Raw genomic sequence first — 12,874 nt, forward strand, 5'->3', positions numbered from 1 at the left:
GTGAAGCAGTTAAAAATATAGTTTTATACCGAAAATTCCTACATAAAGTGATTTACCATTAGAGTTCAAAGGTATTCAATTACCGTAGCATTCGTTATAGTACACTCGGAGAATTCACACGTATAAATTTTCGCTCCTGCTTCTATATAGAACAAAGCAATTATTTCTTTATCCTTTGTTTGGCACCTAAATTGTTTTCTGTGAAAGTGGTTGAACATTGTCTACAGGATAATTGGTTTTTGCCAAGATGAGTCCTCCTAAAGGAGGAGGAAACAAGAAGAAAAAAAGTGGTGACAAAGGCGAAGATGTCTTCCCACGGCTCGACGGCCACCAGGAGGGTCCCAAGTTCCTCGTTGTAAGGCGTATGGACATCAAAGATGCATCGTTCGAAAAAGTCAGCCCCATCTTCATCCACAAGGGGATCAAGATTGCCTGCGGAGAACCTCTCAATACTGTGAAGCTACGAGACGGAAGCCTACTAGTGAAGACCAAAAACATTGCACAAGCCAATCAACTGCTTCGCTGCAAAATGCTAGGCGATATGGCTGTACGAGTCGAAGAAAGCGCGAAACTGAACCAGACCAGAGGAATAATTACAAATGCTGAACTTCGTTACGCTACTATGGAGGAGATCGCTGATGATCTATCCAACCAAGGTGTTTGCCACGTGGAACAGATGAAGCGAAAGCGGTCAGGTGTATTGGAGCCAACAAATAGTTTGATTCTTACATCCAACTCATCGGGGATTCCAGAGACGGTCAAGGTGGGTTACCTCGTGTTGACTGTACGGATACTCATCCCTAGGCCAATCCGGTGTTATAAGTGTCAATACTACGGTCATCCAGCAAAGTATTGCTCGAAGGAAGAAGTGTGCAGTAACTGCTACGAAGAGGGATATCAATCCGATGTTTGCTCTGGACAAACCATCTGCCGAAACTGTAAATCATCTAGCCACTTTTCGTGGTCCACTGATTGTTCAGTTTTTAAGTCCGAACAGGAGATCGTACGCATTAAAGCAACTAAAAGTGTAAGTATGCGAGAGGCCAAAAACCGATACAAGGCTAGGAACTCATTGAACGTTAGCTACCGTGACGTGCTAAGGGGATCTCAAAGTAACTCAAATGTAGACAGACAGACTGTTACTGACAACAAAGAAAATGATCCATCAAACACGACACAGACAATACAGAAACACTCACCGTTAACGGGTACTACCAATCCCGAAACATTCGACAGAACATTAGATACACTAAACACGACAACTACACTTACCAAGATACCACAAACTAAATCTCAGAGGCCAGGTACAAGCTTTAACTCAGCACTCTATATGAACACGACTCTCAATTCGAACGACGATGATGAGAGCACAGATGATCACATGGAGGCTGAGCTACAAAAGCCGTATCGACCCCGCTCTGAAACAAGCGAGGAAGAAAAGCCCCCGAATCTCAAAACAATCAAAAAGTAATTTAAAGCTATGAATAGAAAGGAAGCTAGCGTTGAAATATTGAATTTCAAATGTTCTCCCCCTCTAAGTGATGGATTATAAAAATTCGATCATTCAATGGAATAGTAATGGATTTTTTAACAATTTCAATGAAAATAAGATGCTAGATTCCGATATGAAACCTATGATTATATGCTTGCAAGAGTCTCATTTGAAACTCCACCTCCACCAAGCAGCAACTTTTAAGAACTACGATGTCTATAGACATGACTTTTCAGCAGGTAACGACTATGCTCGTGGTGGTGTTGTCACTCTTGTCAGGTAAACATTTGCATCTCATCGAATAAACATTAATACACAGCTCCAAGCAGTAGCTGTTCAAATACTTGTACCAACAAAATTTACAATCTGTAATATCTACTTACCACCGAATTGTTCGATTTCTAGTAATGATCTCACTGATTAAGTAAGCCAGTTACCGAAGCCTTTTATGATAGTAGGGAATTTCAATGCACACAATATTGTATGGGGATCTAAAACAGTCTCTCCTCGAGGAAGAGTCATAGCCGATTTGATTGATAACTTAGAACTGATCTTACTGAATGATGGAACTGGCACTCATTTGAATTCAAACGGTACCGAATCTTTTTTTTTTTTTCCTCATCTATAGTTTATTTGACACGGCACAAATACAATTCAATGTTTAACGGCGCCAATTATATCTGGTAGCTTACTTTCTAAAGTATCTTAATAACTAAAAGCAAATTTTTTATCCTCGCTGCCGACTACGAGCTGAAACTAAATCTAACTTAAGCTAGAATGTTTAGCATGAAAAGCACTGAATAGTTGTTTGATGGTTTTCCATCGCCATAGGTAAGCAGCATATTAAATTTGTTCCGCTGCTGGGCCAAGATATTACGGACTGGCATATTGGGTTGTCTCCCTCGGGGCCTGAGAGTATCGTGCGGGTCTAGTTGCTGTTTCCGGATCCGGGGTCTTAACGTGTTCTTGTCGTTTGGTTGGATGTAGGCGGAAGGGGATAGGACTAAACTGGGGCGTGGATGGATTTCAGGAAAACGTATATAAGGGACATGTAGGATAGGTCACGGCTCGCCAAGACATCACGAACAGGAACAGCCGGCTGCCTACCTTCGGCCTGCAGGGAAGCTATTAATCTAGACCTGGCGTCACGGTGTACAGGGCATGACCAAACAACGTGCTCTATGTCGTGATAACCTTCACCGCAGGCACAGATACCACTCTCCCCGAGCCCAACACGACGGAGATGGGCGTCAAATCTATAGTGATTGGACATAAGCCGGGATATCACGCAAATGAAATCCCGACCTACATCCAACCCCTTGAACCACGGGTTCGTCGATACCTTGGGGATTATGGAATGTAACCACCTTCCCAGTTCCCCCTTGGTCCAAGAATTTTTCCAACTGATGATCGTATTCTGACGTACAAATGCGAAAAATTCATTAAAGGCAATTGGTCTTTCATAAATATCACCGTTTGTTGCGCCCACCTTAGCCAAAGAGTCCGCTTTCTCATTACCCGGTATCGAGCAGTGAGAAGGGACCCACGCTAAGGTAATCTGAGTAGATTTTTCGGATAAAGCACTCAGATGTTCCTGTATTTTCCCCAGGAAATACGGAGAGTGCTTAACATCTTTCATCGATCGGAGAGCCTCAATGGAACTGAGACTGTCCGTAAAGATGAAATAATGGTCCGTGGGCATTTTTTCGATAATCCCTAGGGTGTACTGAATTGCAGCTAGTTCTGAGACGTAAACAGAAGCAGGATTATCGAGCTTATGGGAGACGGTTAAATTGTTATTGAAGATACCGAAGCCAGTGGACCCATCAAGAAGTGATCCGTCAGTGTAGTACATATTGTCACAGTTGATGTTTCGATATTTATTGGAAAAAATTTTGGGGATCTGCTGCACGCGTAAATGATCCGGGATTCCACGAGTTTCTTCTATCATGGATGTATCGAAAAACACAGTAGAATCAGAAGTATTTGATAAGTCGACACGATTTGGAATATTCGAAGAAGGGTTAATATTTTGGGACATGTGATTGAAATACAATGTCATAAAACGGGTTTGAGAATTAAGTTCGATTAACCTTTCAAAATTTTCAATCACGGGACGGTTCAAGACCTCACATTTGATAAGAATACGAGAAGACAGGCTCCAGAAGCGGTTTTTCAATGGTAGTACTCCAGCTAAGATCTCCAAACTCATCGTATGGGTCGACTGCATGCAACCTAAGGCGATACGCAAACAACGATATTGTATTCGCTCCAGTTTGATCAAATGTGTGTTTGCTGCGGAGCGGAAGCAGAAACACCCGTATTCAATAACAGACAATATCGTTGTTTGGTAAAGCCTTATAAGGTCTCCTGGGTGGGCTCCCCACCATTGTCCGGTTATTGTACGAAGAAAATTCACTCTTTGTTGACATTTTTTCATCAGATACCTCACGTGACAACCCCAGGTGCCTTTAGAGTCGAACCAGACACCAAGATATTTGTGTACCAAAACCTGAGAAATCGTTTTACCCATTAATTGTGTTTGAAGCTGAGCAGGTTCATGCTTCCTAGAAAAAACTACTATCTCAGTCTTCTCCGGTGAGAATTCGATACCTAGCTGTAAAGCCCAAGCAGACAAATTGTCCAAGGTATCTTGCAATGGTCCTTGCAAATCGGCAGCTTTGGCTCCTGTAACAGAGATTACACTGTCGTCTGCAAGTTGTCTTATCGTGCATGAGTTTGCCAGACATTCGTCGATGTCATTTACATAAAAGTTGTAAAGAAGGGGGCTTGAACATGAGCCCTGGGGAAGACCCATGTAGCTAATGCGAAAAGTTGCCAAATCGCCGTGCGTAAAATGCATGTGCTTTTCGGACAACAAATTGTGCAAAAAATTGTTCAAAATTGGAGAAAATCCTTGTCGGTGAAGTTTACCCGAAAGAATGTCAATAGAAACGGAATCAAAAGCCCCCTTAATGTCCAAGAACGCAGACGCCATTTGTTCTTTGCGAGCATACGCCAGCTGAATATCTGTTGAAAGCAACGCAAGACAATCATTCGTCCCTTTGGCACGGCGGAAGCCAAATTGAGTATCTGATAGTAGTCCATTTGATTCGACCCAATGGTCTAAACGACGGAGTATCATTTTTTCCATCAATTTCCGGATACAGAATAGCATTGCAATCGGCCTATAAGAGTTGTGATCAGAAGCTGGTTTCCCTGGTTTTTGGATGGCGATCACCTTCACTTGCCTCCAATCCTGCGGTACAATATTTTGCTCCAGGAACTTATTGAACAAGTTCAACAAGCGCCTCTTGGCATTGCCGGGTAGATTCTTCAACAAGTTGAATTTGATTCTATCTAACCCAGGCGCGTTATTGTTACAGGACAGGAGGGCAACTGAAAATTCTGCCATCGTAAAAGGTGATTCTATCGCGTCGTGGCCCGGAGACGCATCGCGAACAATGTTTTGCTCAGGAACAGAGTCCGGACATACTTTCCTGGCAAAATCAAATATCCACCTACTTGAAGACTCCTCGCTTTCGTTGACCGTTACGCGATTCCGCATTCTTCGGGCTGTGTTCCAAAGAGTGCTCATTGCTGTCTCCCTCGACGTCTCGTTTACGAACCGACGCCAATATCCGCGTTTCTTTGCCTTAGTCAAGCTTTTAAACTTGGTATCAAGCTCCGAATAACGTTTAAAGTCGTCGGCTTCGTCTGTATCCCGGAAGGTCAGATACGCGTCGGATCTTTGCGTGTCGACATCGGAGCACTCTTGGTCCCACCACGGAGTGGGAGGCCGTTCTTTGATCGTTACGCCGGGATATTTCTTCGTTTGGGCTTGCAACGCGGCGTCGAGAATCAAGCCCGCGAGGAGGTTGTATTCTTCAAGTGGTGGATGATGTTGAATCGACTCGACCGCTTTTGAAATCATTTCCTCGTATAACTTCCAATCGACATTCCGTGTGAGGTCATACGGAATGTCAATTGGTCGCATGCGAGTTGACCCGTTATTAATTGAAATAAGAATAGGCAAATGGTCGCTACCGTGAGGATCAAGGATTACCTTCCATGTGCAATCCAACCGTAGCGACGTCGAACATAAGGATAGATCCAAAGCGCTTGGGCGCGCTGGAGGTTTCGGGATACGTGTCATTTCACCGTTGTTTAAAATAGTCATGTCGAAGTCATCGCAAAGGCTATAGATTAAAGAGGAGCGGTTATCATTGTATGGGGAACCCCAAGCCACGCCATGAGAGTTGAAGTCACCCAAAATCAAACGTGGCGAGGGAAGAAGTTCTATTAAATCAAAGAGCAGCCGTTGCCCAACCTGTGCTCTGGGAGGAATATATATTGAGGCAATACAAAGCTCTTTACCTTGTATTGTCATTTGACATGCGACAACTTCGATGCCTGGAATCGTGGGGAGGTTAATACGATAGAAAGAATAGCACTTTTTAATCCCTAAAAGTACTCCTCCATATGGGGTGTCTCGATCAAGGCGAATAATATTAAAATCATGGAAGTTGAGATCAATATTTGAAGTAAGCCAAGTTTCACAAAGGGAAAATGCATCGCATTTGTTTTTATTTATCAAAACTTTAAACGAATCAATTTTTGGTAAAATACTTCTACAATTCCACTGTAAGACAGAGATAGAATCCTTCATATACGCAGTTGAATTAGGCATCGAAGGATACAATCGCTGCAAGGAGGGGCCATTGGGCAGTCAACTGCTTCAAAAATGATCTAACTGTTGGGAGGAATGCTGTAAGAAAAATTTTAATTGGATCGGGTACATTGAAATTTTCAAAAATCCAGTCCACAATGTCAGAAAATTTCACTAATCCAGAGTTTGTTTCATCAACTGGATGTGTAAAAGGAACAACTGGGGTTTTAGATGTTCCTGGCAGTGCTGGGAACTCCTTCTGGGGCTTTAAATTTGCAAGCCCAGGAGGAGTTTGCTTCGGTTTTTCCGCAGCACTGTTTGGTTTGTTCGTACTTTTCATTACACTTTGGGAAATCTTAGGACCTTTACGGGGAAGTTTAGGAGAAGAAACATTTTTCCTCTTCCTAGACTCCCCAGGATTGGCATAAGATGTTCCCGCTGCTGAATCGTCAGAATCGGTTTCATCAGAGGGCAACAGATCAAAGGGGTTCGATGTTATGGTAGAAGTGGTCACGGTCTTCTTCAGCATCTCAGCGTAAGAACGCTTTGAACGCTCCTTAAGTGACCGCTTGATTTTATCTCTGCGCTGCATGTACACCGGGCATGTGGAGAGCTCATGCCGGTTTTCCCCACAGTGAATACATTTTTCAGCATTAACACTGCAAGAATCTTCCGCATGAGTCTCCCCACACTTGCTACATCGTGCCTTATTGCAGCAGTAGGCGGCTGTGTGGCCTAACTGCTTGCAATTGGTGCAATTCATAACACGGGGTACATACAATCGCACAGGCAGACGAACCCGGTCGATCGAGACGTGGCTAGGGAGTGCAGATCCGGCAAACGTAACGCGAAACGAGTCTGACGGAGTGTAAACTTTTTTACCGCCGACGAGAGACATGGACCGCAATTGCTTACAATCCAAAATCTTCGCCTGTGTTTCGGTATTTTTGAAGCAACCGGTTGCGCTTTTTAGGATACACTCGACAGACAGACTCGAATCGGTTATGACACCGTCGATCTCCACGTCTCGTGCGGGTATGTAGACGCGATACTCGCGTGTGAAGAGCTCAGAGCAAGCGATAGCATTGGCCTGTGCCAGATCACTGACCACGACACGGAGCTTGTTAGGTCGGACCTTGGAAATTTCGGTCACGGCCTTGTACCCCTTTGTCAGGTCTTTAGCAATTTGCAGTATGTTTAAACGCTTTGAATTCACTCCTGCCTTTGGACGAAAATAAACAGTATAGCTGCCCTGTTGAGATCCGTCCGGGTAAAGCCTGGGGCGAGGGGGGACTGGAGAATGAACAGGGGAGGGGGTAACAGAAGGGTCAGGGTCAGGGGGGTTCGGGGATGGTGGCACGGGAGGCGAGGGATCTATATCCATTGCGCTAAATGTAGCGCACTAGCGCACTAGCGCCGACAAGAACACGTACCTCTTTACTTCTTCCTTCCAGCAGTGGTTGTCCGATCGTTCGAAGCTGCACCCAAAGCAGCCAGCAGCACCAGTACAGCAGCACCAATACAGCCACCAGCAGTGAGCCGGGTGTGAGATCACTCAGCACAGCGACACGGACTCGACTGTCAACTGATGGGCTTGGATTAAAAAGATCTATTCACGGTGCACAGATCAAAACTGCAGCTGGTATTTTGCACCAATACAGCCAAAGTTGTGAGCCGGGTACAGAACGTATCGACACAACTCACAATCTAGTTGGCCTTTAGCGCGAATAATACACTCTTTTGTTTGGCTATTCGTACACACGGACCGGATTGTAATAGAACGACCACTTTGCACGTCCGTTTCTGTCGAGTGTTCGACGCGGAATTGTACCGAATCTTGTATTGATATATTTTCTTGGTAAGTTCATAATGATACATGTAATAGCGACCACTATCCTGTTATGATTACTCCACACTATTAGTGCTACTACACTATAAGTGCTCGAACTACAGATGAAAAGCGTCGACATGGGATTCTTAAATCTGCAGATTGGCTAAGCTATAACAATCTAGTTAATTTCCAAGAAAAGTATTGTCACAACTCTATAAATGATCAAAACTCTCATATAGTCGATACAATAATTAACGCTGCTGCTAAAACAATTAAAAAATCTTCGTCCAAAGTTGGTAATAAATCTGTTCCATGGTGGAACAACTCAATAGCAAACGCAATTAAGCTAAGGCTGAAACGCCTAAATGAATTCAAAAAACAACCAACAGAGGAAAATGAACAAAAGTACAAAATTGCAAAATCAAAAGCTCGAGTGTTGATCAGATTTTTTAAAACAAAGTGCTGGAGAGAAATGGTTTCATCCATTAACTCTTCCGTTCCCCAATCCCAAGTTTGGAAATAAGTCAGAAGTATAAATGGAAAACATTCTTTGAAGTCCATAACGCTGATAATTCAGTAATTTCAGACAAGAAACAAATAGCGAAGCGCTTTTCAAATATCTATTCCTTGGAAAATTACTCAGATTCATTCAAAGCTATTAAATCACGAAAAGAAAAACATCCTTTTACATTCACTAAAACCAGGAAAAATGCGAGGCGTACAACTGTGAATTTAGCATTTACGAGTTAGAACATGCCCTGAATAGTACTAAAGGTTTTCTCCTGGTATTGATGAAATACATTATGAAATGTTAAAAAAATTATCCTTTCATTCAAAACGATACCTACTAAAATTCTATAATCGTATATGGTGTGACAATGTTTTTCCAGATGCATGGCGTTTATCAATATTAATCCCAGTTTTAAAATCTAACAAAGATCCGTCAGATGCAACAAGTTATCGACCGATTGCCCTGACAAGTTGTTTATGCAAGATTCTAGAACGAATGATCAACAAAGAATGATGTATTTTCTAGAAAAAAACCTAAATTAATCCACCTAGCGGTCAGACCCAGCCTTTCTCATTCAAACTTTTATTTGTAAAAATAGATTTACATGAACGCTTCAATCCAATAAATGTATGTCATTTTTTAGGTTCTAAAATATTGATGTTGTAATCTATACATATAAAAATGTAGTCCGGTCTGTCTGTCTGTTTGATCCATATAGGCTCGAAAACTACCGAACCGATCGACGTGAAAATTTGTATGTAGGGGTTTTTGGTCCCGATAAATGTTCCTATGATAGTTTGAGACCCCTCCCTCTTCTGGAAAGGAGGGGTCCAATACAAATGAAACATACATTTCTGCACAACTCAAGAACAAACCAAGCAAATGAAACCGAATTTAGCATGTTTTAAAGGGTAATAAATATGTCCATAATGGTTCGACGCCCCTTCCTCTTATGGAAGCACATGTTTCTGCACAAATTTCTGCACATCTCGCGAACTAATCAACTAAATGGAACCATATTTGGCAGGTGAATGTTTTTAGTGGTAACAAATATGTTCCATAATCGACCTCAGGCAACATTTTGGATATTGTTTTTGGCACATTTTGCATGTGTAGGATAAGTACAACGATGCACCGTGCCTCAGTGCTGAGTCGAGAAAATTTCCAGTTCAAAAAGATCCTCGACATCGCTAACCACAGAGCCACGGGGACCACAAGAAAGATACACAGGAGCTAAATTCGACCACAGATACCATTTTGAAATCTAATATGGCGACTTCCGGCTACGGAAAACCCTCGGCAAACGACCAAATACCACCCAATATGGTTATTTTCGGAATCGTAATGATGCACTGGAGCCACAAATCGATATACTATAGCAACTTGTGGTTTCTGGAAAACAGCCAAAAAATCGGCCATTTCCGTCTAACATGAGTATCTCCGGATCTAGAATGATACACAGCAACTGAAATCGAAAATGATCAAATTACACCCAATATGGGTGTTTTTTCAACCAGAATGACGCTCAGAGGCCAGAAATTATATTAAATACCATTTTGAAATCCAAGATGGTGACTTCCGGTTTGTGAAAAACAGCCTAAAATAACCAAATACCATCCAATATGAGTATCTCTGGAACCAGAATGATGCAAGGAGCTAACAATTGACCTCAGACATCATTTTGAATCGCTAAATGGCAACTTATAGGAAACAGTCGAAAATGACCAAATAATACTCAACACGGATATTTCCGTAATCGAGATGATGCATAGAAACCAAACATTGACCCTTGACACCATTTTGAATTTAAAGACGACCACTGTTAGTTTCTGGAAAACAACCAAAATAACTAAATACCTCCGAATATGGGTATTTCCGGTGTTAGATTGATGCCAGAAAATTTGCTGAAAATGACCGAATACCACCCAATATGAATATATTCAGAATTAGGGCGATGTACAGAAGCCAAAAGTCGAGGATGTTGTCATTTCGATAAAACCAATAAAACCGATAAACCAAACGATTTGTCTTTTGACTTTGATCATATCCTATGGCCGATTCGTCGTGCATTTGCAGACTTTGAACACATCGCAAGGAATCAATGACTTTGGAACGTTCAAATAGTACAAAACCACATTTAAATTATGTTGAGGCCACATAAATATATCAATCAAAGCAGGTATAGTTTTGAATAGTCTTTGAATTTCTTTTCTTTCCATAACTTCTGAGCCACATGAAGTTATGAAGTTTGTTATTTGTAAGTTTGAGAGATGACTCTAGTTATGTTCTAATAAGTCATGTGAAATAATAGACTTTCATTGTTTTATTAACAATTTAATACATAACGGTGGCTTAATTCAACTATAATCAAATGAAATGGGAACGTATAGGGCAGCCAAACTTTGAAACCACGTGTTCAATCATAATTCATCAGTTAACCCTTAACTAGCCCGCTCATTTGATAATAATATTGATCTAATCGGTTGTGTAGTTTTTGAAATAATGAAGTTTCGTGATTTTCACATTTTAGTACATTACAGACGAAGTTACAGTCCGATTGCAGTAAAATTCAATAGGGTGTTACGTGGCAGCTAGACTTTTTAGTTGACACTAATTTTGTGGAAATCGGGTCAGCCATCTCTGAGAGAAGTGAGTGAGTTCAAGTAGTCTTTGGAATATGTTCCTTTTCATAGCTGGATTTCACATTTTTAAACATAACAGGCAAAGTAATAGTCCGATTGCGAAAAAAATCAACAGGGTCTCATGGGGCAACTAGACCTTCCATTTGACACTGATTTTATGAAAATCGGTTCAGCCATCTCTGAGAAACATGAGTGAGATTAAGTAGTCTTCAAAACACGTTTCTTGTCATAACTTTTGAACCAAAAGTTTAACCTTTATAAACTTTAAAATTTAAGAGTTTTTCAGGTAGCCCGTTCATTTGGAATCAATTTTGTTCAAATCGGTTGTGTAGTTTTCGAGATAATGATGTTTCATGATTTTTACATTTTGAAACATAACCTCTAAACTAAAAATCCGATTACAATGAAATTTAATAGCGTCTTATGGGACATAAAGACCTTTCATTTGCAACTAATTTCATGAAAATCGGTCCAGCCATCTCTTAGAAAAATGAGTGAGAATAAAAATCTGCACATACACACACACACACACACACACACACACACACACACACACACACACACACACACATACACACAAACACATACAGAAAATGCTCAGCTCGTCGAGCTGAGTCGAGTGATATATGCCATTTGGCCCTTTGGAGCACTTTTATACTTTCGGTTTTGCAAGTGATTGCTATACCTTTCTAGGAGAAAGGCAAAACCATATCTTATCAAATATTCAATTCGGTTTTCGATCTGGCCGATCCACAATAGACAGTTTAACAATTTTAGAAAATGATATTGGGAAAGCTTTCTCTGCAAAGATCACACGTATGCGGTCTTCTTTGACCTAGAAAAGGATATGATTTAACATGGCAAAGGCATATTCTTGAAAAGCTGAAATCAGTTGGAATTGACGGAAATATGTTGGCTTTCGTTCATAATTTCCTAATTGAGCGTAAGTTCTGCGTCTCTCAAGGTAACTATTTATCATCTTTCTATGAACAAGATAATGGTTTACCACAGGGTGCGGTTCTAAGCGTGACCCTATTCTTAATAGCAATTAACGATGTGTGCAAAGCTGTATCACAAAAATGTAAGCTACTTCTATATGCAGATGATATTGTTCTCTACATGTCATCAAGATATCTTAAGTCTATCAAAAAACAAATACAAACATCAATTAATAAAATTCATGCATGGCTTACAAATCATGGTTTCAAAATTTCTATTAGTAAAACTACATTTGTACATTTCTGCAAGAGACGAAAGCATTCTAGTTGCTTAGAATTCTACTTAGATCAACAGAAAATTAAGGAATCAGAAAAAGTTCGATTTCTCGGATTGATATTTGACAAATCTCTGACATGGAAAGCCCATATTAAAGAAACAAAGGTAAAATCGACGAAAGCCTTAAATATAATTAAAAATTATGAAATGAAATTGCACAATTCGTTGGTACTGTCACGATTAGAATATGGTGATTGCGTTTATGGTTCTGCAACAGCTGGACTGTTGAAATCATTAGTCTCAGTCCACCATCAAGGTGTTCGTTTATCTAGTGGAGCATTCAGGTCGAGTCCAGTAATCAGTATATTAGTGGATTCGAACATGCAATCGCTCAGTTTCCGAAGAGAGAAACACACACTCAACACACATCATCCCATGTACCAAAATTTAAAACAGTTTCAAGATCACAATGGTCAATGGGATAATTCGTTTCCAGCACGATGCACATAGGAGT

General features: G+C 41.0%; 1 protein-coding gene across 1 annotated transcript; it reads left to right on the top strand.

Annotated features, from left to right (window-relative positions):
- Positions 1-247: 247 nt before the first annotated feature.
- LOC129728800 (uncharacterized) lies at positions 248-1,471 on the top strand. The gene has a single exon (XM_055687260.1). It carries the CDS (start codon positions 248-250, stop codon positions 1,469-1,471), a length of 1,224 nt encoding a protein of 407 aa, XP_055543235.1.
- The last annotated feature ends 11,403 nt before the right edge of the window (positions 1,472-12,874 follow it).

Source organism: Wyeomyia smithii, chromosome 3 (assembly GCF_029784165.1).
Source record: "Wyeomyia smithii strain HCP4-BCI-WySm-NY-G18 chromosome 3, ASM2978416v1, whole genome shotgun sequence".
NCBI classification, from domain to species: domain Eukaryota; kingdom Metazoa; phylum Arthropoda; class Insecta; order Diptera; family Culicidae; genus Wyeomyia; species Wyeomyia smithii.